Source organism: Porites lutea, chromosome 8 (assembly GCF_958299795.1).
Source record: "Porites lutea chromosome 8, jaPorLute2.1, whole genome shotgun sequence".
NCBI classification, from domain to species: domain Eukaryota; kingdom Metazoa; phylum Cnidaria; class Anthozoa; order Scleractinia; family Poritidae; genus Porites; species Porites lutea.
The window spans coordinates 9,445,282-9,472,006 of record NC_133208.1 but is presented as its reverse complement, the minus strand read 5'-3'; the positions used below and the strand labels follow the sequence as shown (position 1 = coordinate 9,472,006).

General features: G+C 38.0%; 2 protein-coding genes across 2 annotated transcripts in view; one reads left to right on the top strand and one right to left on the bottom strand.

Annotated features, from left to right (window-relative positions):
• The window catches only part of LOC140946340 (WD repeat-containing and planar cell polarity effector protein fritz homolog), a 48,561-nt gene extending 29,666 nt beyond the window's left edge, over positions 1 to 18,895 (bottom strand). The window contains exons 1-6 of the mRNA XM_073395438.1: positions 18,756 to 18,895; positions 13,318 to 13,365; positions 12,731 to 12,852; positions 8,522 to 8,581; positions 8,087 to 8,204; positions 435 to 562 (exon numbers count right to left, since the gene is read on the bottom strand). Of these exons, the coding sequence (XP_073251539.1) occupies positions 435 to 562; positions 8,087 to 8,204; positions 8,522 to 8,581; positions 12,731 to 12,852; positions 13,318 to 13,365; positions 18,756 to 18,816 (537 nt within the window). The 5' untranslated portion in view covers positions 18,817 to 18,895. The remainder of the gene's footprint in view (positions 1 to 434; positions 563 to 8,086; positions 8,205 to 8,521; positions 8,582 to 12,730; positions 12,853 to 13,317; positions 13,366 to 18,755) is intronic.
• A 91-nt stretch (positions 18,896 to 18,986) lies between these two features.
• On the top strand, positions 18,987 to 24,193 carry LOC140946198 (neurochondrin-like). The gene is made up of 2 exons (XM_073395282.1): positions 18,987 to 20,347; positions 22,541 to 24,193. The coding sequence occupies exons 1-2, from the start codon at positions 19,030 to 19,032 to the stop codon at positions 23,374 to 23,376; spliced, it is 2,154 nt and encodes a 717-aa protein (XP_073251383.1). The 5' UTR covers positions 18,987 to 19,029; the 3' UTR covers positions 23,377 to 24,193.
• The last annotated feature ends 2,532 nt before the right edge of the window (positions 24,194 to 26,725 follow it).

Sequence of the window (26,725 nt, the reverse complement as noted above, 5' to 3'; positions counted from 1 at the left end):
ATACCCAAATCAACATTGGGGAAGAGGAAACTCACAAGTGTTTCAAGATTTTTGACGAGTGTTGTAGACTCAATTATGCTAAGAAAGAAAAGCTGAACTTGAACACACAAGACGGAAGAAGTAACTTTTAAAACAGTAGTACTTGTGTGCATGGTGAAGCCTATACTGTAGTTGAAAAATTCCTACATGTAGGCAGAGATGATTGATCTTAACCTTAACCTGGGTTAAACTACTCTGTCATATGGCGTAAAATGTATCAGACATATTCACCTTTAATTTTTACCTGAAGCAACTTCTGATGGGCTCATGGAGTTTGTGGCACCTCAAACTCCTCCAACCTATCAGAAAGGGTAGGAGGGGGGCCCACGAGTGGAATTTATGGTATAGTTAAAACACATTACATATAAAATGCAAATAACCCATATTTCTGGCACCTTGGGCTCAAGTGTAGACAGCTTATCAAGCTTCTTAAAGTCAAGGCTTGGTTTCTTGTTAAGGTAGACATAGCAAAGTTTGGCTCTATCCATGAGCGAGAACAATAGAAAAGAATCTGCAAGAATTGCTGAAAATAAACATGACAATTCATTGTTAATAATAATAATAATAATGCTAACTTTGCTATAATGGGTAATATGCTACTTTCAAAGAGACATAAAGAAAATGAAACAAAAGAACTTCCTTGCAGGTTTGCATGTTCAATTCCCTGCCTACTATTTGTAAATACCTGAGAACTTGACATCCTGTTGACAGCACTTACCTATTCTCAATAGTAATATAAATTATATCCACAACCCGGGCAACACATTTTCAACTGATTAGAAATAAGGTCCAAACTTAATGCACAAAATATTTGTACAGGTTGATCTCAAGTAAACAACAATTTCATGCATTGATAATCATGTTCTCTTGTCTTCTCTGACCATCATCACCTGACCGTATCGTGGGCTCAGGTATAGGCCCACTGAGTTTGAGTTTTTTGAAGTAATCCGCTGACAAGTTACTACTTTTCAAATGATTGCAGGCTCAAGTTCAATTTTTTTAACGTATTGGCAATGGGAAGTTGTGTTTATAAACCGCACTATTAATTTTTAATTTCAAACTGACCTCGGACACGAGAATTCAGCCAGCTTTTACAGACAGGAAAGTTGCTTTTGACCTTTCTCACCATGGTCACGCATTGGTCACGCTCTACGTCCAATTTTTATGTTCTGATTGGTCAAAAGTTGACAGGTGAGTTCATGCAGAAAATTTATGCTGCATCTTGAAACTTGTTTACGGATAGCTGAAACTGACAGAGTTTTTTGTGAAGCTTTTAACTGTCTTTTTCCACTGGATGCACAAAATGAAATACAGTTGCTAGCAAGATTCTTAAGTTATTCAAGGCTGGTTTGTTTATAATTGGTTTTTTGGTTGAGAAATGCGCCCCTTGTCAAAGTCATCGGAAAACTGATTTTGGATGGATCGCTTTTACTCACTTCCCCTTGCTTAACGTGTAATAATATATTTAGAGGATTCAAAAAAGTCTCAAGCGATTCTGATGGCCTACAGGAGCTGCATCTTGACTGGCATGGAAATCCTGAGTTATCATTGTATTTGATGTGTTTTTTATCTGGTTTCCTAAAGTCGAGCGTAGTTTCTGCACCTAGTTTATGCACGAAACAATGATCTGACCTACAATAGCATCAGATTTGACTTAAGCTTACAGAGAAAATGTTCCGAAGAATACAATGTATTTAGTTAATGCTTTTGGCTGTAAAAAGAAAGCTCTGAGTGATATTCTTGACTTCATCTTGAAGTAAACACAGGGAAGCCAGCTTAAATCTGCAGGGTTTTGAAGTTTATGAGCTTATGCTTACCTGATTCATGATTTTCAGAGACACTTACTCTCAAAACTTATCGTTGTGAATAAAAATTGTTGTCTCCATACATGTTTCACTGATTAATGTTTATTTTACTGATTGTTAGTACTCTCTTTTTTCTCAATTTAATCGGTGCACAGGTTATTTTCAGTTGAACATATAACAAAAACATTGCACGCAGGAGTACCCAAAATGCTGTGCGTAAATGTCACGTAACTAAACCACAAATAAAGGGAAATAAAACCTAAACATAATAAGTTCTCTATCATGTTGAAGCTTAACTCTATTAATGTTCATTCAAACGGCTCTGACAGCTCGGACTGCAAATTTGGTGCTTGACAAAAGTGAGAACCCGTCCGGATGGCCGTATAGGTGACTTTGGAAATTTTTTGATCATTTTCACTAAGAGGCCATTATTATTACCCTGGATATCATATAGAAGCAGATTTTTCCAATTAAACAGTCCTGGTATTATGGAAAAAAGAGAGGGAAACAATCCTGAAATGTGCCCGAAGAATTAAACCCGACAATATATTTGTGAAAGAAGACCTATCTCCAGCAACCCTTGAAAAACGAGAAAGTCAACGTGCAAAGATGGAAGCAGCCAAGAGAGCAGGGAAGATCGCTTATTTTGTGTTAGATAAACTGGTTATTAGAGACAGACCTAATGTCGAGAACAGCTAAGTTATTTATTTCTTACTGCTATTTCCCCCTTGTTTTTTTTCTTTTTTTTTGTAAATTTTGTTTTTCCCCACATTGAAAATGTCTGTCTTTACGGAATTTTCATTTCCCTTTAACGACCTTGATGACGCCGACTTCAACCTAGCAATTTATGAAATGCAAAATGGTCCTGTTCGCTATGATGCTGATAGATTGGCTAGTTTAAGTTTCAATCCTTTACTTCACAACATTAGAACAAATCTAGCTCGTTCATTTGACCTTGACCCTGACACCAATCTCAGGGATTTATTTAGCGATGACTGTGAATATTTTATTGAAGATCAATTTAATGACATGCTATCTAGTGAAGATTCGCATATTTGTGACAGCTTTTCTCTACTGCATCTAAACATTCGTAGCCTACAATGTAATGCTAGCAAATTAACGGATCTTTTGTCTAACGTAAATTTAAAATTCTCTTTGATTGGTATTTCCGAAACTTGGCTAAATGATTCGTCGTCATCAGTCGACATCGACGGTTACAGTTTTGTTCATAAAAGTAGGGAAAATAGATCCGGTGGTGGAGTTGGTCTATATGTTTCTAGCAATTTGAATTTTAAATTTCGATGCGATCTTGATTTTTCGTTGCCAAACGTCGCAGAATCTTTGTTTATTGAAATTGTTAAGCCCCAGGGAAAGAACATTGTTGCTGGTGTGATTTACAGACCGCCAAACCAAAACGTTGATGAATTTTTAACAATGACCAATGAGCTATTAAGTAAGATTTCAAAAGAAAATAAGGTATGTTATTTAATGGGTGACTTTAACTTAAATCTAATGAACCACCAATGTCATTCCGTTACTGGTGAATTTTTAGATGCGCTATATTCAAATATGTTCTTTCCATTGATTACGCGCCCTACAAGAATAATTTGTCATTCGGCAACTTTAATTGACAACATTTTCGTCAACCAATTTTTCGATAGATCCAGGAGTGGACTGTTTTTCACTGATATTTCTGACCATCTGCCTATATTTTCTATTCATTTCGACACCTCAATCTCAGCATCTAATGAAACTGTTTTTGTTCGAGATGTAAATCAAGTCAACACAAAAAAAGTTTCTATCGCACTTGGAGAGAATTGACTGGTCTCAGTATGCCACTCTTAATGATCCAAATAACGCCTATAAAAGCTTTTTCAAACAATACTCTACGGCATATGACTCATGTTTTCCTTTAAAAAAAACTAAGGCGAGCAATTACCGTTTGAGAAAGCCTTGGTTATCGAAAGGACTTCTGAAGTCGATAAGAACGAAAAATAAGTTATATAGACAGTATCTCACTAATCAATCTTTGCATTATGAAATTCGTTAGGGAACGCGTCCAAATATCGGTAGGGAACCCGATCATGGGAAACGGACCCCATTAATTTTCCGATTGATCGGAATCGGTACCGATCTATAGGCACCAGTTGCCGTTTCCGATTACGATAAAAACTTTGCCGATTCAATCGGAGCCGGTTGACATTCCGATGTTCATATGTGTCATCGTCATATTATTTTATCTGATATGTAAAATGAAGCGTGTCACAAACCAAATAATGAAAGAGTCGTTTCACTCCAAAATAATTTCAATCGACTGTACCTTTTTCCTACTCCATAACAAATAGCAATATTGTATGTTCCTGCATGTTGTGTTTCGAGTTTGTTGATTTAATGCTTGCCTATACACGATTTTTTTGATTTTCGGCGTTTTGCAGACGTATTTCCTTCAGTCGATCGCAAACACCACGCTGCTCCATAACATTTATTCTATGAAAATTAAAAGGAGTTAAAATATTACGAAGCAAAACACCACTGTTCTTCGTTGATATATAGCAAACAAAACACCTTACTGAGTAGTGTGTTCTTTACTCGATACTTTCTAACAATGTAATCCAAAAACACAACCGGAACTCACTTTTCCGAAACGCAACTGGATTCATAGACGTGTTACAAGCAGACCTCAACGGGTTTCCTAGCGAGCAGAGCGAGAGCAAAACCATGGATAATATAAAACCACGGGATATACTTTTACGAAAATTTGCGTCTTTCATTCAACGATCCTAAACGCAAGGTGTTATGCGATCTGAGGCAAAAAATACTGACCTTAGATTGTCTCCAGGGAATTAGCAACAAGAACTGAAAGATTCCCACACTTGCGAGTCACGGAAGACACGCAACGAAGTTTCATACGGGAGCTACCAAAAAGAGAATGGCTCAGCGACTTTGCTGTATGTTCTGTGAGCTTGAGCATGGTGCCACGTGAAATTGCTTTCCACGCTCAGCACTTAGAAAAATTTGCACTTGACTCTAGGTGGCTGACTTTTTGACAAAAATCAGAACCTTTTTTTTACTGGAGTGTTCAACTAAAGCAAACTGTGCATACATCCGGTAAGTTCGACTCAATTTAATAGCGGAAAGAGAATCGAGAAAGAGAAAACCAGTTGAACGCCTCCATCAGTCACTTTTTTGAGTTCATATGCAACCAATAAACAAGTTGCAGCCTGATTCTCAGACGATGTCCTCTTCTCTCCTGTGGCGATTTAGCAGTTAAAGTACACAACATGGTAACAACATTTGCATTTTGGTCGTGGATGTTCTGACTTCTATTTTTTTCGTTTACAGTCCTAAACTGTTTATTCCTCCAAAGATTCCTATAATCATGCGTTTTGGGTTCCGGTTAGCCCAGGCTCAAGCTATTTTAAAATTATCATTTTGAGATCGTACACTTGCAATGTACATTGCGCCGTCTTTCACTCAAAAGATGCTCTTCAGCGTTGTTGAATGACCTGCAGTTTCTTCTCGTGCCCATTTTGATACACAAATTTAATATTTTCTGGTCATACTCTGTCATAGGAAATACAAACAAATGTTCGAAACTGTGACGTTAAATTTCGGTTCAAACAAGACACATTTATAAGAAAGATAAGGTTATAAAAAACAACATTCACGCTTTTGCTTTTGCTTTTGTGACGGGTTATTTGAGCTGCCAGATATTTTTGTTGACCTTTGTTAATTGGCCCGATAAAGACTTGAGACCGTTGCCGATTCCGTTTCATTCGGTGCCGATAAAATCGGGTCCGACCTTCAACGGAATCGGAAAAAATCGGTGCCCAATTGATCGGCATCGGTGTGACCCGATGCCGATATTTGGACGCGTTCCCTTATAAAAATTACAAAAACAAATTGAATCACTCATTAAGAATCGCTAAACGTATATATTACGAAAAGAAACTCGATGCTTCTAAATCAAATGCCAAAGCTACATGGAGAGTTCTAAACGAAATTATTAAGACAAAAAAGAAAGCGTTTAAAATCAATTCCATCTTTAAAGTTGACAACCAAGAAATTACGGATCCAGTAGACATCGCTAATAGATTCTGTAGTTATTTTTCTAATATCGGACCTAATCTAGCCAAAGAAATTCACTCGTCTGTCTCTCACCGCAGTTTTCTCCCTGGTCACTTTTGTCAATCGATGTTTTTTGATCCAGTGACTCCAAATGAGCTATTGGAAATTTCCAATGCTTTTCGACCAGGTAAGGCAGCTGGCCATGATAGAATTCCCATTTCCATCATAAAAAAGTCAATTCAAATTATAGCCGTTCCTTTAGCTCATATAATCAATTTATCTATCTCTCATGGCATTGTTCCCGACCATATGAAAATTGCTCGCGTGATACCACTCTTTAAAGGCGGTGATCGATCACTCTTTACGAACTATAGACCAATCTCGATTCTCCCTAGCTTTTCTAAGTTTCTTGAAAAGGTTGTTTATAACCGTCTTTATAATTATTTAAGTAAACTAGAAATTCTATGTGATAATCAATTTGGCTTCAGGAAAAATCATTCAACTTCTTTAGCATTGATTGACCTATATGAAAAAATCTCCCTTGCTCTTGATCGCAATGAACATGCCGTTGGCGTTTTCCTTGATCTTTCTAAGGCCTTTGATACCGTCGATCATAATATTCTGCTTGACAAACTCAAACACTATGGTATACGTGGCGTGGCTCTGGACTGGGTTAGAAGCTACCTCTCCAACAGGTTGCAATTCGTTCAATTTAACGGTCAATGCTCCTCTCCTCAAACTATCTGCTGTGGTGTCCCCCAGGGATCTATTTTAGGCCCCTTGTTTTTCTTGCTCTATATTAATGATTTAAATGATGTATCGTCGCTCGTCGAGCTGATTTTATTCGCTGATGATACTAATTTATTTATGTCCCATAAAGATCCTGTCCACCTGGCAGCCTCACTCAATTCCGAACTTAATAAATTATCCACTTGGTTCAAGGCAAACAAACTCTCCTTAAACCTAAAGAAAACAAACTTTATGTTATTTAAGCCTAGACAGAAAAGGTATCATTTTCCAATGCAAGTATGCATAAACGAACAGAGAATCGTACAGGTTAAGGAAACGGTCTTCCTCGGTGTAGTCCTTGATGAACATCTGTCTTGGAAACCGCACATTTCTCAAGTAGCTCGTAAAATCTCGAAATCAATAGGTGTCATTAATAGAGCAAGATTTTTTCTACCTAAACCGTGTCTAAAAACTCTTTATTATTGTTTAGTTTATCCTTATCTTCATTATTGTATTATTGTCTGGGGATCTACGTACAAAACCAATCTTCGCCGTCTTGTCTCTTTGCAAAAGCGAGTTATCAGAATTATTTCTAAATCAACTTTCGATTCTCATTCAGACCCTATTTTCAAAGAATTAGAGCTACTAAAACTTTCCGATATTAGACAGCTAGAATTAGGTAAACTTATGTTTTCTCTTAACCATTCTCTTTTGCCTTCAAAGTTCAACAATTATTTTTCTTTAAACAAACAAGTCCATAGCTATGCCACTAGACACGCGAACGATTTTCACCTTCCTTCTTGTAGAACAAACCTTCGTAAATTTTCTGTCAGTTTCCAAGGACCTACTTATTATAACACTATAGAAAATGATATTAAAGAATCTAATTCTCTCCACTTATTCAAAACGAAATTGAAAAAAAAATTATATATGAATTATTAGTTATAAATCTTGTAGTAAATATAGTTATATTTCTTCCATGTCTGATATTATTTTTATACTTATTGTTACTTGTACCATACCTTATACTTTGTCAACTCAGTCTATGTAATTAGTTAATTTATACTTACCTTCATTGTATTTTGCTTTCGATCCTGGCCTTACCGTTACTGTTAACTTTATTTTTACTCTGAGGGAGCCCAATGTCTATAAGCCTCATGGTTTCTGTTTGGGCTTCCTCGCCACTTTCATTTGCTTTTGTGTAACTGTCTTGTTTTATCGTTATTTGTATTTTGTGGTAAATCAAATAAAGTTAAAGTTAAAGTTAAAGTTAAAGTTAGCAAAAAATAAAAATGAATAAAGTTCGAAGTTCGATAATTTTTTTTTTTTTTTGTTACAAAATTCTCTTCATGAAAACGTTTTATAATGTGGCAATTCTATAATATTTTGATCAAATTTTGACCCACAACACTACTTTCCATCGCTCATATTATATCATATCATACCTTGGCTAATTTGTTCAGGAATCTTCCCTGCCAAGCTTTTATCAACTGATATTTTTTCAATATCTCCAGAGTTCAAAGACACAAGAACAGACACAACAGCTCCATTGGTTAAAAGCAGCTATTTAAAAAAGTGAAAAAAAATTAAAGGTTAATTGTTAAGCTCTAGTATCCATACACCAATTCTCCAGACTGAACTCTCTACATTTCCTTTCAGTATAAGTACAGAGAATTTGATAAGAGATCAAAGCATTTCTTGGTGATTATTTTATTAATTCTCACAATAATATCTTGGTTAGGTATCGATATTGCTATCAGGGAACATTGATGTTGGTCATGTTTGGGACTTAAAGGATTAACAGACAAATGGCAAAAATAATATACATCATTTAAAGCTAATAAACAAAATAATTATTATCATTAAATAATCACAATTACCTGAATATTCCTTAAAGTCCTCCATCTTATGTCAACAACCTTACAGTTCTGAAGCATGTCCTAAAATTGAAAGTCATGGTGAGATTACATTCTCAAATTATTCTGCTCCCTGATTCGTAGAAGTCTTTGTTAGCACAGAAACTTTTACAATGTAAGTGAAAAGAAACACTGTTTCCAAATTTCAGAGGAACGAAAGAAAGACAAGTCTAGAGTACGAAGCAAAATGTTATGGTAATCTAGAGCAACTAAACCAGTATTTGGTTTGTGCAATTCCCTTTATTACCCTTAATGGTTTGCTCAACACAGTTATCTTCCTCACCAAAATTTATTTAATATCATATTGCTCAACACCAATCCAACCAATTTTAATTAGCTTGCATAATAAGACTTATTATGACACTTAGTGTCTGCCAAATTCATTGAGAAAGTTGAAATGAGAGCAAAAAAGAGATCAAGGGGGTTGGGAGAAAGCAAATGTTTGCTTTTTAAACCCTCAATTCTGGAAGAAGTATCAAGAGCATTCTTCAGAATTAATGTCATTGTGTTCAATGTTTAAATTAAAAACTAATGTACTCCTTAATCAGATCAGAGTGTGACTGCATGGGGAAATGTTATTAAATAGATCTTTGGTCATGTAAGCAGGGGTGGATCCAGGATTTTTCAATGGGGGGTTGCAGATACCAATCATCCACCAAACTATACATTAATTTATTTTAAGTTGTCCTACGTTTGTCCCAAAACATGGCGATTTAGGAAGGAGAAATAGAGAGGAGCAGTTGTTACATCATGTTGCCATGGTAGCAAAATTTTTGGATGACAACAAACCGATAAAGTCACTTGAAAGTCTATATGCACTATATTTAAAGCTTCACCATTCTTAATCAATTTCATTTAATTTGAAAAATCTTGGCAAAATTTTCTTTGGGACTGTATCTATCGTTATCTAACTTTAGAAAAAAAAAGCGACAATTTTTGTGTTGTGTTCACCTACATGTACTCCATAAAGTGGGCTCGTGAAATTAGGAAGTTTCATCTCGTAGTGGTGCAATAACGGCAAAGAAATGTACAAAATAGCCTGATGCACATGCAAAATTGTGCTTTGTTTATATAAATACATTATTTTTTGCCATTCTCTTTGCTGTCGCTGTCGTTGTTGGTTATGTTGTCATCCAGAAATAGTGCTACCATGGCAACATGACGTCACACTTCTCTCTATTGGAGACTGCATACACATTGAAAAACTTTGAAATGCCACAAAGTAGAAGAAATAAAGCTGATACAAAATACCTTAATTAATAACCTTCTTCGACAAAACTGAAGATGCTGTCATTTGTCTAGGGTGCAGCGCCACAAACTTCTTGCAAACAATATTTCTATCGATGGTGACTGCATTTGCATGCATGGTGATGACAGCCAAATCTGAGAGTCATTTGGTGGTCATTGTGTTGCAGAGCCAAGTGTGGATCTCCAAGCTCCCCATAGGCAGAATGGCGAAAATCTTTAAGTTTTTATTAAAGTTTCATATTGTAGTGGTGCAACAACAGCAAAGAAATGTACAAAATAGCATGATGCACGTGCAAAATAATATTGTGGTTTGTTAAAATAAATATATTATTTTTTTCCATTCTCTTTGCTGTTGCTGTCGTCGTTGGTTTTGTTGTCATCCAGAAATAGTGCTACCATGGTAACATGACGTCACACTTCTCCTCTCTATTGGAGACAGCATACAGACTGCAAAACTTTGAAACACCACAAAGCAGAAGAAATAAAGCTAATAGAAATACCTTAATAACCTCTTCAACAAAAAGTGAAGACGCCGTCATTTGTCTAGGGTGAAGCACCACAAATTTCTTGCACACAATATTTCTATTGATGGTATCTGCGTTTGCATGCATGGTGATGACAGCCAAATCTGAGAGTCATTCGGTGGTCATTGTGTTGCAGAGCCAAGTATGGATCTCCAAGCTCCCCATAGGCAAAAAGGCGAAAAGTTTTAGAAGTTTCCTCACGTTTGGGAAGATGTTGTCTGCATATTTCGCTAATAGTGAGGAGACCAAGATGGATTCATAATCTGACTCTGCCTGTCACTTCTAGTGGTTCATAAGTATCAAAACAGGTCACTTTCGAAAGATGACTTTATTGGTATCAGATGGCCCCAGTTCTCACACAGTGCTTGAGCAAGTTCTTCTGTAGCCTCTCCAGACTTGAATTGCAACTGGTTACTTGACAAATAAGTCAAGAGCACAGAGCTCATATTCCTCCCTCTTTTCTTTGTTGAAGCAAATTTTAAGTTCTGAGCAGATCGTGTCAAAAAAAAGCCTGCGTAGCATGACGGTGGGGGCAGTGAAACTGTGAGGAGATTGGGGCAGAAGCAACAAGAACCCTCCGCTCAGACTGGCAGGCTTTTTAAGGAGTCTGTATGCTGGCGTACAAATTGTGCCTATTGGATCAGAATATACACCCCTCAATCAAATACTTGGTAATCTCCCATAGGAGAGTTCCAAGTGACATCATTCAGCATCATTTGGGAAAACAGGGCAATTGTATTGAAGCCTGAACAGGAAATGGCCACCTACAGCCTTCTCCATGGCAGAGATGTTATGGCAATTTTGTCAACAGGTTTTGGCAAGAGCATGATCGTTACTGTTTTTGCTCTGGCCAAAGAAGAAATGTCCTCATTGAAAACATGAGTGATTTTAATTTTGCCTCTAAATAGTATTATGGACGACCCTATTTCCAAAATGTTGCCGCTGAGCTGTACGGCAATGGAGCTTATTTATGACAGGAATTGTAAATTCTCTTCAGTTGCGTAGCATTAGAAGGGAATTGATTTCTGTTTGCCATTATTATAGGTGATGATTAATTGTGAGATTTTTTGTATGTTTTGTAGCGGCCTACTACGGCACAACAAACCAGAAATGTTGTTAGTTGTTATTTGTGTACTGTTGGGAAGCCTGTTGTTAAGAACAGAACAGTAAATTTGCTTCGAGAAAGTCAACCTCAATTTTCTCTATCGCTCTGTGTTAGAAAAGACGTTCCTTGCAGCTTTAAAAGAGAATTACGCACTACATCGAACAGTGTCAGCAATTGAGGTTGATGAATCGCACACAGTAGAAGAAAGACTTACAGCATAATTCTCCATATACTTAGTGTAGCTTTAGTTTAAGCTACAACTCAAATGTGAAGGTTGCACTATCCGTAAAAATTCAGCATCCTGCAAATCCTATCAGAAACACCTACAGAAGCATCCCCTATTAGTGCCGATGGCGCTAGAATTACCAGACACAATACATGTAATAAAGGGCTATGTATGTACAAGCTTCATCACCACTTTATTTCTGACTGGCTGGAGAAACTGAAACCAAAAAAGTTGTCAGCAGGATGTCAAAATGAGTTGAAGGGGGCAGCAGTTGAAAAGACCACCCATCCGGGCAGGCAGTTTTTATTTTTGCCACTAATTCGATCTTGCACCCTTTTTTATGGCTTCACCGCTCAGTAGTATGCCCGACAGAACCGCCATACTATGCAGGCTAGTCAAGGAAAGGTATTGCCACAGTTCGCTTCCAGTACTGTGCAGCTGACTCTGCTGGGAAGTTTTCTCAATTTCTTTGTCTACTGCAAACATGTGGACGTTCTTCAGCCCCTCCTACCACTTCTGATAGACTAACTGCTTTCATGGTAAATTGAAACCAGGAGCCAATTGCATCGCGTATCTCTGTATAGGACTTGATAACTCTTTCACTTTTCTTAAAACCCAAGGGTACCTCTACAAGCCTTCCTTGCAGAGCAGTGATCAGTGGTCCCATCGGCTCCAGCATCTACTAGCTAACTACTGTTTCCGCTTTCAGGCTAAGATTCAGTTGTTTGGTCTCTTTTCCTAGGTTTTACATTGTGAGGCTGGCTGGCTTCACTAGGTTTTTGGGACCCACATATTTCCTTTTGTTTTTCCATGTATCATATTTTTTTGGTCGGCTGTTCCAATCCACCCCACCTGGATCCCTACCTGGATCCCCCCTGGTAAGGGGCAAATGAGGTCACCAACTTTCCAAAGTAGAAATAGCTTGATATGGAGATTGGTAGAGCATACTCCATAATATTCAAGATTATCACTAGTTTAATTTTAAATTTACTGGATTATGACCAAATGTCTAGTTGATACTGAAATGCTGTACATGGGAGACACCTGTTGTCTTATGCTAATTTTCTCACCTCCAACTCCTTCAGTGTGTCCCTTAGCTTTTCTGGTCGGCGGTTCTTTAGTATCCATGACACTCCTCTGTCCTCTCCCCACTGTTTTCTTTGTTCACAATAGGCTTCATCTCCAGTGGAGCCTGTCAATCAAACAATTTACTGCTGTCAAATTTTGACTCTGTCTGACGCCTGTACTTAATTCTAATCTAACAAGGAATCTTCACAAGCAGTGAACGTTAGTGTCCTTCCTCTCACATTAAATTATTTAATAATTATGCCAATGAAATGAGTTGATCTGAAGACTGACAATGTCAGTGGCTTGTGTCAAGGTCTGGTGTAGCTCTTGACGATTGCCTACTACATCACTGATATCCTGGTTGTGTTCATCTTGAATTCTACCAAATTTCAGTGAATGGTTATTGACTGCCCATCCCCTGTCATTGGTCATAAATGTGACACAGCACGTGCTGTCACAGTGACAGTGCTCACTATTTTAAGAGTAATAAATATATTAATAATTAACTGACTGCTATGAGTGACGATTCAAAGTGTACCAAAACTACCTATATAAACCTTACAATTCAAAGAAAGTACAGCTATATTACCTGACCCAGAAGCCTTGTCATGGTAAACATGTGATCCTATATCAGAGCCTATGGGAGATGTCCAGAATCCAGAACATGTACATAAGTTGACTTCACACATTTAGTTTAAAACCTTTACCAATATGTGCTGCCCTTGAACAAAGACAAAAAATTAATGCAGTATTAATTTGAGGATCATTAAGAAAAACTTGGTACAGCTTGGTTATCTACAGCATACAGAAAATTATGACTCTCTCATTAATTTTATTTCAAACTGATTTATCATAATATTGTAGACCTTGATTTAAGAAATGTGGTGTAAATACTGTACTTTTTGTCCTTTTTGTCTGAATATGATGAAAAGAAAAAATCTGGCCACAGAAGCTGCCGATGACCAAAATGGTCCTGGCTTTTGGGAGTTCACTAGAGAAAGCGGCTCTGACTTGATGAAAATTGCTTATTGAGGTCTTTGCTACATCACTATTAAAAAACCCAACAACCCAACATGTATCAGTTTTCCCGCAGAGGATAAAGAGGGTTTATCCTCTCTTAATGCAAAATAAAAATCAGTTTTGAGAGATTCACAAAGGAAATTAAGTTTGAAAAAAAGTGTTGACAGGCTAAGTGTGAGTCATAAAGCTCGTGAGTGTGAAATGTAACTGCCTTAGAATATCGTTCAAAACAAATGGTTTCCCATTTTTTCTTTTAGCACGTAAGTGTAGATTATGCAGTGTACAGAGTATTTTAATTTTTTACTGAGCAAATCTTAATTTGGCTGCTCTAATGAGTCTCACAAGTCATGATGCATTTATAATTGTTTTGTGGTTTCTGGTGTGGTTTACACAGGATTAATTTGATCTAAGAAGCAGTTGTTAAGCACTAAATTTCTTTGACCTCTTTCATATAGCATTTTCTTGCTGCTACAATGTAAATAGTACAGATTTTAGTTTCTTTGGTTTCTCCAAAGTGCATGTATCTGAATATGATTTCCTGCTACATGTATGTTCTGATGCTAGTATACCTGCCAAGTGTCATGCCTAAAGTGTGATTGATGCATCTGTGGATCAAAAACTTTGATCTCACACCTACTCATGCTTGTGTTCCAATTTCTCATGCCTGGTAAAAAAGTTTGATCAAAAGTTTGTTTACTACAATCACTTCCATGTGTCTGCGGTCACGTCTGTGTTGTCTGCTTAATTCTGGCCTGCACTGCACTATATTTGTGTGGGGACAGAAGTGAAGTTAGTCCAGTTTTCTTAAATTTGATGTATATATATATATATATATATATGTATATTAATTCAGTTAGATGTTCAACAGCGAAGCCAAGATAGTGCTCCACTTGCAGTGAAGGAGCGGAATAGACCAGTAATGAGTAGGTGAACCACTCAAATCCCGAGTGCGTGGGTGTACAAGCTCGTTTCGTAGGCCACCAAAAAGTGACCCACTCATCATTTAAACTCCACTATAATACTGACGCGTTAGGGTCCACATCAACAATATGACCGCGTGATGAAAATGGTTACTTATAACGTTTGAAATTTCTATATTATATTATATATGTCTTCATAGCAACGTTATTCATTCAAACACATATCAATAATTATGGCAAATACTTAGAAGTTATCATGAAAAATTCACTGCTGAACTGAATGCAGGAACATAGCTTATTATTTTCTCTTTGATACTACTTGCAGCAGCGACATACTAAGCTGGGCTGACTGACTTAAGCCCATATAGAGAAGTGCTGGGTGACAACAAGCGGATCCAGTTTAATAAACAACAACAACAACAAAAACTTTTATTCACACATATTTTGAACCTAAATACGGTTGCCCTGCAAATTAGCAAAGGAACGTTATTCGATGCAGGGAAAAGTAATCGTATTAAAAAATAATGAAAATTTGTCAACATAACAATACAGAAGCTGATGTGTAGAGTTACATTATTATTATTACTATTGGTGGCAGACAAGGAAATAAATGAAATATGTAAGATATTATAACATTTTCATTTGCTTAATATCACAAAGTATTAATTTTGGGGAACATCACTGTAGTCACCTGTTTTCAATTCTGAAGAAACTCCAGGAGAATTTGTTTTATTTTCGATTTAAATTAAGATTTCCTCAACGACTTAAGAGATTTGGGTAGACCATTCCATATCAGAGCACCAGTTCTCGCAAATGATTTTTCCATTTTTCCTGTCCGAGAGTACTCAACATAATGATTGTTGGTTTGATGAAGACCTGGTTCTATAGCTATGTACATCAGTCATTAGCCTGAACTTGCCTCTTAGATTACTTGGAACTGCTTCGTGATAAACGTCACACATCAACAACGAGAGGCGTTGAAAATACAAAAAGGTTAATGGTTGAGACCTCGTTTGCTGGAAGAAGGGAATGGGCCGGTCAAACTCTAGTCTTGCCGTCCGATTTGACCGGTCATTTTTGGATGCGAACATTTTATAATATTTTCCATATAGTTGTCACTTGATGCGTTTTGCTCTATAACACTGTAATAATTTCTTTTTTCTTTAGCTTTTTTTGCTGCTTTGCACTAAACCCTTAAAGAAAAAGATTGCCACAATAAATTTGATGTCGTAATGAAACACAACCTGAAGTGAAACAACAACAAACTAAGTTGTCGCAGCCCAGACGTCATTTCAGCTAGCCCCAAAAGCTTTTTGAAGAGCAGAATTGATTTCACAGTTCTTCTGTTATTCGATTTCCTCAAAAAAGATCACTTGCCCGTTGGGCAAGTTAATAACAGAATTTACGAGCCCGACTGCCAATTCCACTAGCCCCTGGCTATCGGACACTACTTTCTTTGCACGCTGAACTCGTTACTGTATGTTCTGCTTTGCTGTGATGAGTAATGCGACCTTCTTTGGGAAAACATACACTAATGATAATCCATTATTTGTTCGAAAACTAAAGGATAGCTAACAATTTTTGTCCATCCTTCAAACGTTTCACATCTACTTGTAAGAGGATTGTGAAAATCACCTTCCACGGAATCCAGACTAATCGATCGCTCATCCCGTACTGTTTCTCCGGGAATAAATTTCAGTGCATTGATTAATTACTGTATAATACTTTCTTTATGTCGAACATGAATCTCGTTTGCGGACTCGATTCCAGAATTGTCTGATAAAAACTAAGCTAATCGAGAACGATTGTGCCTATCTCGGCGCTTAAAATCCTCCTTCTTGTAAAGAGATTTATCCAAATTTCTGTTGACGTTAATAAGCCCTTCGCAATAAAGTGTTGTGTGATGACCCAAACAGAAGCTCTGCTGTATATTTATTGACTCCTGATTACAAATACGCTGATTGTGGAACAAATTCTCCCCAAATCAACTTCTTTGCCAGAATATTTAGCAACGTTTTCTCTTTGTGGAGGAGACTTTCGAAAACGAAAAGGATCAAGTTTCACTGATATGCAGATATAGGATGAACCTTGGACAGACACCGCGGTACGATGAAACTCAAGGTATATATAAACGGACATGAAAATGGGCGAAAATCGCGGAAAGGAGGACACAACATGTGAATGAATTTTTCACCAACTTGCCGCCAAAAACCTGAATGTCAATGCAGTACAACGATCTATTGCCAGCATAATTCAATATTCCATAAGCAAAAAAAATTATTATGCATTATGCATTATGCATTATGCTAAGAAATATGTGGCCGGTCATCATGACTGGCGACCTGCGGTCCGTTATTTTGAACATTGTAAGGTGAAATTAGGGACTGAAAATACTCAATAGAGTTTGACGAGGAACAAAATGTCTTAACTTGCTATAACACCAATGCATTTAATGATTTTTCTGGATACTGTATGTGCTCAATATGGTGTTTCCAGGAAAGATCAGCGTCAATATAAACTCCTAGGTATTTAACATAATTATTCTTTCATCTTGAAAGGTTTGTGTGAATTCATTTCATAATCAAGAACACCATTAGGAGGACTGAAAATACTCAATAGAGTTTGACGAGGAACAAAATGTCTTAACTTGCTATAACACCAATGCATTTAATGATTTTTCTGGATACTGTATGTGCTCAATATGGTGTTTCCAGGAAAGATCAGCGTTAATATAAACTCCTAGGTATTTAACATAATTATTCTTTCATCTTGAAAGGTTTGTGTGAATTCATTTCATAATCAAGAACACCATTAGGAGGAATAAATGGTAAAGATTTTTGACGAGGTTGAAAAATAACAAAGTTTGGTTTCTTAATTTCAAGTGATAGTTTATTAGCCTTCAGCCAGTCACAAAGATTTCCCTGTCACAAAATATTATCCCTACAGATGCTGGGTAGATTGCACTGATTTCTTTCCTAAATCGCACAACTTGTTGCATTTTGTCCCTTTTGCCAATGGTTGCGCACCCCCAGTGCTGGACAAAGAGGCAACAAAGTATGATCTCATTTTATGGTAATTTACTTACAAGCCAGAAAAACACCTTTGAATACCCTCTTGATTAATTTTCTGTCCAAAATAAGAAAAGGGACATGGATGAGTAAAAAGTTGATTTTTTGAAATGAAATGAATTTATCTGGGTGAATACGGCCTGTGGGGGCTGATGCAGAGTTGATCCACAATAGGCTCCGTTGCATAAAACGTTCATGTGACCCTGTCAACCATAAAAAATTGTTGTGGTACAAAATAGTTGCCAGAAATGAAGACTGCTAATTTTGAAGCCTGTTTTTGAAGCCTGATTGAAATGAACAAATCGCATGATATTTACAATTTCATGAATGCTCTGTCTGTAGCCAGAAATCTAGACTTGCGACAAGTCAACCTCACAAGTTTATGAGCAGAAAAGTTATAAAACAAGCGAAGCAAGCTTTTCGGGTCACAAAACGGCCAACCGAAAGAGGTCGACTTGTCTTGCTTGCAGTGTCTTCATTTGCGTTTCGCGTTAGCCTGCGTAGTAGTTGTTGCTGTTTCCTTTCAGCCAAATGAAGGTTAGAGAAAGTTAGAGAGGCAAGGAGCCCACAGTGAACAGGCGCAAAGACGTTGAGGCTTGGGGGGAGATGTGAGGACCTTGCACGTTTCCCGCTTGGCTAAAAGGAAACGGAAATGACTGTTTTGCGTTAAAAATGGGGAGTGGTGTGACTACGCAACTGATGCATCAGATTACATTTTTGCGAGTTCTTGACTTGAAAAAAGGAAAACGGCGGGGTTATCCGGCCTTGTAAATGTTTTGAATACCTTTTCTGGATCGCACCCTGGCTCGAATCACTCGCTTGGCACGCAACCTGGCTCACATATGAGGGAAAGTCGGTCGACGCGGACGACATACGAATTCTAAGCCATCTTTGATCTATATATAGGTCTATCTATATATGATCCACGAGATCTACGCTTTCTAGATGTTCGTTTTCTAGGTCTTCGTTTTCTAGATACCCAACATACAGTGCACAACTTGACAGAATTTTCCACCTACCTGTACCGACGGCAAACTTTTTTAATGACCATAAATGTAAATGGCCAAGTAAGCTGGCCATTTGACTAACACAGGTCTACTTTCTGGCAAAATGAGTCCTGCAACTTCTTGAAAACGTACAATGCATCTATCGGAATCCGTTTGTCCACCATATTTGTTTCTGGCAGTACTCGTAGAAAGCGGATTTCGAATTTGGTCATGCGCAGAAAAGTATGTGTCATTCTGGAACTCTGCAACACAGCTGTTTTTCGCGCGTGTAAAAGCAGTTAAAAGCATGGACGTTGTGGAAGCTTCTGAGGATGGAAACAACCCTCAGTTATCACTTCAGAAGTGTATTTCATACCTGAAATCTGCAAGGAGTGACAACGAACGATTTGCAGCACTTCTTTTGGTGACGCAACTCGTAAACTCAAACAGCTTGGATAGTGCGGGGCGACGGAGCCTTTTCCATGCGGTCGGCTTTAATTTCGTCAACAGGCTGTTGAACTCGAATAAAGTACCGGAAGACTGCCCACAAGACGTTTATCGCTCGTTGGCTCTAACCATTCTAGCCTGTTTTGTAACTGACGATGAATTTCTCGTGCATCCAGAAATGCTGGCGAAGATTCCTCAATTTCTGGCAGGTTTCTCGGACGAAGAAGAGAACGTAAACATTGTGAACGATTGTTATCAGATTCTCTCCGCTCTCACTGTAACGTCCGTAGGATGTAGTCATCTGGGGAGAAAAGATGTTTTTACAATTCTTAGCCGTATCGCAAGTTGTGGAGCAAACCAGGCTAAATCAAAGAAAGCGATTGAAATCATGGTTCGAGTTGTAAACAGTTCACCATTTAATCTGCAGGAAGACGAATCACCAGCAGAGAGTATCTTTGAAACTGTACGTGCCTTGAGCAAACGCTTTAAAGAGGCTCAAGACTGCTCAAAATTTGAATTGTGCAGTTCTTTGGTCCTTTTATTAGCTAGTATTAACAAAACAGTTTTCCAGAAATTCCAAGAAAAACAGTGGCTAAAAGACATTAATATAGGAGTGAATCAGATATTGCAGTCAAAAGTTTCTTCACAGCAAAGGGATCCTGCAGTTGTTTTGGTCTCATTGGTGACTGAACTTGTGGGAATGGACTGGATGATTGAACCAAATGGACAGAAATCACCAGGGCTTTTTATCTTAAGCGTGACTGTTGCAAGTATTGAGACAAGAATGATATTGGATGGGAAAACATGGGTGGAAGTGAGCCCCAAAGCAGATCTTTTGATCAGTTGTTATAACATCCTGGAGAAAGCAATCAACTTTGTTATTGTGAACACTGATATAACAAATGATGTGCAGTTGCCTGAGTTTGTGAGCAACAATCTCCCAAAAGTATATTCTCTTGCAACTGAAGCTATTCATTCCATCATCCAGTTCCTGGGAAATGTCATCTCCATGGAGGACAAAGAAATAACAGATGTGAAGCTGCGTGAGCTGGTTTATGCCTCAGTCAGAGTATTGTGTGCATGGATGGCAGAGGAAACTGCTGCGCTGCAGGATAGCATCTGTAAGCTGCTACCATTCCTGCTGAAATTGGGGAAAGAAAGCCTGGATACCTTTTCAGGTATTTACCATAGCATAATAATGACAGTCATGTTACTATTTTGAGCCCTAAAACATGGAAAAAGGGATCCTTAAACGGAAACTGGAAAAGCCCTGACATGAATGGCCTCTGTTTTCAGACATCTCTTGGGTGTTTGTGACTCAAGGAGATGGCTGAAATTCAGGCTAGAATTAAACATGGCTTTGCTTATTTACAGTGACGGTCAAAAGTAAGTTGACAGTCACTTGCGTCTCGATCCTTGAGACTTGATTTTTGAAACTTTCGAGGATGGAGTCTTGAGTCTTGATGATCAGGGATCAAGTTTTTTCAAATTTCAAGTTGAGAAATACTATGAACTTGCCGTGTAGACTTACCTTTTATTTTAAAAAGGACCATCCTGTGCCTTGGGTGAGACTCGTTTGCTTTCATGTAAATGAAGCTTGCTATTTGAAGGCGAAAACGTTCACTTATGGTCTCCTGTTAAAAGTCCTTTGGAAACTTGCTTTTTAGAAGTGGAGGCATACATGTATGTAAGGTAAATGTAATAGCGGTGAAAATTGAGCCTCCGTTTGAAAGTACCATATTAAATATGGTACTAATAAATTTTATTCGGCTATAAGCCGAGACCCTAAACTTTAAACTCGTAGAATCAGCATAACCAAGAACGAAAGGTAAATCCAAAACACCTGGCTATAAGCCGAGACCCATTCATTACAAGACTTTTAACTACTGTAAAACTTAACAATTTCCAAACAAATATGACCTTCTCTAGGAAAACATACAATTGTTGTTTGGGTTCTTTGCTGCTATCAATCTTTCCTCATGTCTTCAGGGCTGAAAGTAACGGCCGGTCGACGGACAATGTCCGGCCTGATCGTGGACTTGACCGGTCAAACTCTCGTCTTGCCGTTCATTTTGACCGGTCATTTTTGGATGCAAACATTTATCATGTTTTCCATATAGTTGTCCCTTAATGCGTTTTGCTCTATAACGATGTAATGATTTCTTTTTTCTTTGGCTTTTTGTTGTAATGAAATGCAACAAAGCGAAACAGTAACAAACTGAGTTGTGGAGTAACGCAACGATTCAGCAGGATGTACTGTACGTTCTGCTTTGCTGTGACCAGTAATGTGACCTTCTTTGGGAAAACATGCACTAACGATAATCCATTATTTGTTAGAAAACTAAAAGATAGCCAACAGGTTTTATCCATCAAACATTTCACATGTACTTGTAAGAGGATTGTGAAAGTCACCTTTGACGGAATTCGGGTAAATCGGTCGCTCATCCTCAGGGTTGTCACTAAGATTTCATGTTGCCGGGTAAATACTACATGTAGGAATCAAACGGCTAGGGATCTCTTTTTTCAGCTCGTCATCAGCACACTGTTTAGTTTTCGGCTTTGTTTGCGATTGACGGAATTTGGGTAAATCGATCGCTCATCCTCAGGGTTGTCACTAAGATTTCATGTTGCCGGGTAAATACTACAAGTAGGAATCAAACGGCTAGGGGTTTGCTTTTTTTACAAATACTTTTTTTTACCTATTGGCTTGTTTCCCTTTATGGATACTGCTACTCTTTTATAGCTTTGCAAGATGTTGCAATAAACATATTCCTAGTTAAGAGTCACAACAGTCAACTCACTTTTGAGTTGTACTGTATGCAGTGCAATTTTCCACAATTATTATTTTTCCAAATTTGCATCTGCACTGTGCTTATAACCTTACTTCCGTAATTTGCTTGCTTATGCCATAAACTGCCCATATACCCTAGGAGATATGCTATTAGAATGAAATTTACTCAACCTTATCGCTATCTGATTGGTTATTTAATATTTTGAGGCTATCAGCTATGTTGAAGTATGTTTACATCCTAAGTGTGTTTTACCATTGGCTTGTTAAAGCCTTCCAGACCCCACGTATGCTACTATGAGGGGTGGTCTAGATTTATATTAATGCAAGTATCAACATCCAGTATTATATCTGAAGCACTTACTGAAAGTAAATTACAAAAAATAATTTAATAAAAATGAAAATAAATAACTCATATTAAAAAAATGCAATAAAAGACTTTATAATAATCTGTCTGGTAAAAGAAATCTATTGAACTGAAAGCTGTTTGAAAAAATTAAACTCTTTCAAGCACTAGTAGTGTTCCTTGAAGAACTAAATTGATTCTTGAGTAAATGTGGTTGTATTGACTTTCATTCTTTAGAAAATGTCGTTGATGCCAAATCCAATACATCAGAAGACCAACACGCAAGTACTTCTAGCTCCATAAGTACTGTAAATGTAAGGGATGTAGTAGGTAACAGGCTTAATAAAGTTGATATTATGAGGTTTCTATTGCCACCGCTATGCCACCTTTCAGCTGATGACAAAACACGCAAGATCTTGATTGAGAATGGTTGTCTTGAACTGCTATCAAAGTACTTTTTTCAACAGTGGAAGATTTGGAATGAGAAACAAGATAATGACACAAAGTTACATGATTCCAAAACGTGCCTTGTTACTTTACTTGGCATTGTATTAAATATTGTTGTCACTGAACCGAAACTTGTAGTTTCCAACCATATGCTGAAACAACTTGCCCAACATGCCATACTCTCCACTCCGCTGCTGCTTTCCACAGAAGCAAATGTTGTGATTCTAGTTAATCAAGTTGTGCTTGGCCTCTTGTTCATAAGAAGCAGTGTGGAACATAATGATTCTTTCACATGTGATGGATTATGGAAGTTTTTACAGACTTCTATTCAGATCTTAAAAGAGGCAAAACCCTTGGTGCAGAACAGAGGAGGTCAATTTGTTGAACAGAAAAAAACCCAGGTTGCTATCAGATGCAAAGAAGCATGGTCGGAAATCTCAGAATTGTGGTTTCTTGGTTTGCAAGTAATTTCAGTGCTAGTAAACTCGTTGCCTGTTGTCAAAGAGCTTTTGGAGGAAAGTGGGTGGATGGACATGATCATAAACATTCACAGCTATGATCAAGAACTGACTCTAGAGGAAAAAGATGCACTTCTTGATTTGGGTCAAAAAGTAAACAACTTTTAAATTTGGGAGGTATTTTATTTTGCATAATGCTATCTTGGACCTGCTGGTAATTCAAACTCTCAATGAAAAAAAAAACAACCAGTTAGTTGAGTTAGCAGGACTTCGAGTGACCAGAGACAGTTAAATATTCAATTTGCTGTATTGAAAATTTAGTATTCAGTGCAGTGCAAATAGAACTTACCTAACCAGAATTTGTAACTTGATTATGCATCTGTATGATAATAGGGTAAATAACTGTAAAATACATGATATGTTCGTTGCTCTAATTAAAATCAAATTGTGGTAGTGTTAGTTTTGGAGTTTTTATATATCACATGACAAGAAGAACTAATGGGATAGCAGCTGTAGTGAAATGCAACAACCAGAATTTGAGTTTTTCTGGTAAATTTGGTGAAGGGAATGAATATTTAGTTTAACTTAGCAGGGATTTTGAGTTATCCAAGTAAAATGACTGAATGGTGGGTTCAAGTCCAAGGGAAATGCAGGGACCGCAGAGACCATTTTAAAGTGGTAGGGCTAAAAAATCTTGCCAATACAAAGAAACATTAAGTTCAGTGTTTCACCATTTATCTTACATTTGCGTAGACTACGAGCAGTCTCTCTTTTCTCTTGGTCCGTCGAGCAAAACTCCCGAGACACGCTCACAGGCGCGTGCACTCCCCTTACCGCCTTGAAATCGGAGGAAAAAGAGAGACTGCTCGCAGTCTAGCATTTGCGCGCCATCTTATTTACAGCCTCAACAAATATAACATAAACATTGTCACGTGTTATAGTATCCAGTATAGCCAATATGTTGAATAAACCGTCCTAAAATTGCTACTTTGAAGTTGTTAGCAGTGCTGAAATTTCTCTTGCGGTCCTTATTGCTGGAAACAAACTCCTGTGCGACGTCAGCTATAGAGACACTATCTGTTCTCGGCTAAACCTATCATCACCCATCCTGGATCGATGCCACGTCTTCAGACGCCGTACGTACGGATGACAATGAACCCTCGCCAGCAGCGCTGGTAATAGGATTTACAGCAAGCAGCTTACAGATAGTTTAACTGCTTCCTAAATTAGCTTCTTTTGTGGTTCTGGAAACTTTAATACCGCCAACAGGATTTCGTCAAAACATGATATCTTCTCCTTCTTCCATAGTACTTAGTTGCCTGGGTGGCGCCCCTGTGTTGCAACATCTTCCCTATATTATGCTTCAAGAAACTGAACTCTGCCTCATAGTCGTCACCATTAGCTATAGCAGCTTTAAGCAAGAGGGTCTCCATCTGGGCTTAAGAGCTGAAGCTTTCCTGATTAACGAGCTGATAGATAGCCCTGACGATAAGATCAATAGCCTCATAATAGGCCCGTATAAAGTGATTTTTAGCAGTTTAGGGATACCTTGGTGCACCAGCACCAACCTTCAGTCTGGCTGGAGTGTCTTTTTCTTGGAAGCGTTGGTTCGCCAAGTAGGCGTTCACTCTTGCAGGCAACATTAGCATAGAAATGGTCGAAGCTTTGATCAATGCGAATTTTTGTGAGCGTCCCCTTTGTTAGATTTGCCAGGCGTTGTCCACTGACAGCAGCCATCTTAGTACCCTGAAGATCCTTAGATAGATTATCGGTGTCGCAATAAAGGTGCTCTCCAAGATGCAAAGCAGAGAAAAAGTCAAATCACTCCATTTGGGCCTTACATCTTATTATCCTTGCACGCACATCAGGTTGTAATCGTTCTGACAAGCAAACATCCCACTCTTCCATAGGGCAAAGTCCAATAATTCCACGAAAATTTTTTCCATGTCAACTGAGTCCTATAAAATAAATCCCAGCAATAAAAGTGGTAGGGCTATAGCCCTACCAGCCCCTCCCCCTCCGCGGTCCCTGAAAGGAGACTTCAGTTCAAGTTAGCAGGAAAGTGTAAGTGATCTGGGTTTGAGTTACCAGGGTTCAAAAGTATAGTTGAATTTAGGTTCCATACCTGTGCAAAGTGGGAGCCCATTTGAAATAGAAATCACCTCCATCATTTCTGAGCAGTGTTGGTAAAACTGACATACTGATTTGAAATATATGGAAAAAAAAACAATGTTAATCATGATGTTGGATGCTTATTCTCTTCTTCGTTGTTGTTATTTACTTATTCCCACATCTTTAGTTGATATTGTTAACAATAGCAGACGTGTGAGCATGAAGCCATTTCAGTTTAAGCACATTTTATTCTCCATCTCTAAATCCTAACTCAAATGACATAAATGACAATCTACATGACTTGCATGAGGTGTCTATCAAAAAGCGATTACTTATTGACGCATCCTCTCTTGTTTGAGAATTGATCAAATGGGCAAGTCCAGAAAATATCCATACCCAACCAAGGACGGCTTCTATGTTTTAACCCCCCCTTGCCTTTGGAAATTCCAAAATGTGTTACCCCCCCCCATGCCCTCAGAATTCTATAATCATGAACCCCCCCTCCCCTTCAGAATTTCCGGGTTTTTTTTGGAAGTACATTTTCGACTTAGCAATGCCTATATGAACTAACAAACACAAATTTATGCCTCCTCAAGACTGCGATCTAGCGGTGCCAGGTGACAAGCTTTACTCTTCAGCAACAAGAAAAACCTACTGCTAGTGGCCAGGCTGTGCAAACTCCTTTTTAAGTCTGAATTTGGCTATAAAAATAAACACCACTTACGGTAATTTTACTCCTCTTTGTTTTCTTGTGCTGTTTTGATGTTTACAAAGCAACATAGTTCAAATTCAGACGACGGTCCAAATGCTTAATAATCTGGCAGGTGTTCCTTGGAAGGAAGGGACTGGTGCGAGTTTTTTACTGTTCATCGGATGGGAGTAACAAGCGGTAAGATACATTTTCAGTTTTTATTCATGTGACAAGAAATTCATCAAGGTAAATGTGAAACCCACGTTTTACTGTTCACTTCTATAAGTTATGAGCGTAAACTGTGCCTGATCTATCGATGCTTGTCTTCTGCTTCTGCGGTCATATGTCGTGGTTTATTTATGACCTACAAAAGTCCAAAACAATAGCGTTTTCAAGGAACTCACTCTACACTTTCTACTCCAGAAATCCCAACTGTGGAATTCCCCCATGCCTTCGGATTTCCAATTGTAAATACCCCCCCATGCCCTGAGGATTCCATAATCGTGAAGCCCCCTCCCCTTCGGAAATCGTAAAAGCCATCCGTGGCATAGGTATGGATATTTTCTGGAATCGCCCAATGTCGACTAAGAAATGAGATGAAAACTAATGAAGAAAATAAAATCATAACATAACAAATGAGAATGGGCATGGAAGATGCTGTCTTGGCCCATGTCCGTCTCTTCTTTGAATGGTTATGGGCACATCTAGTGAAGG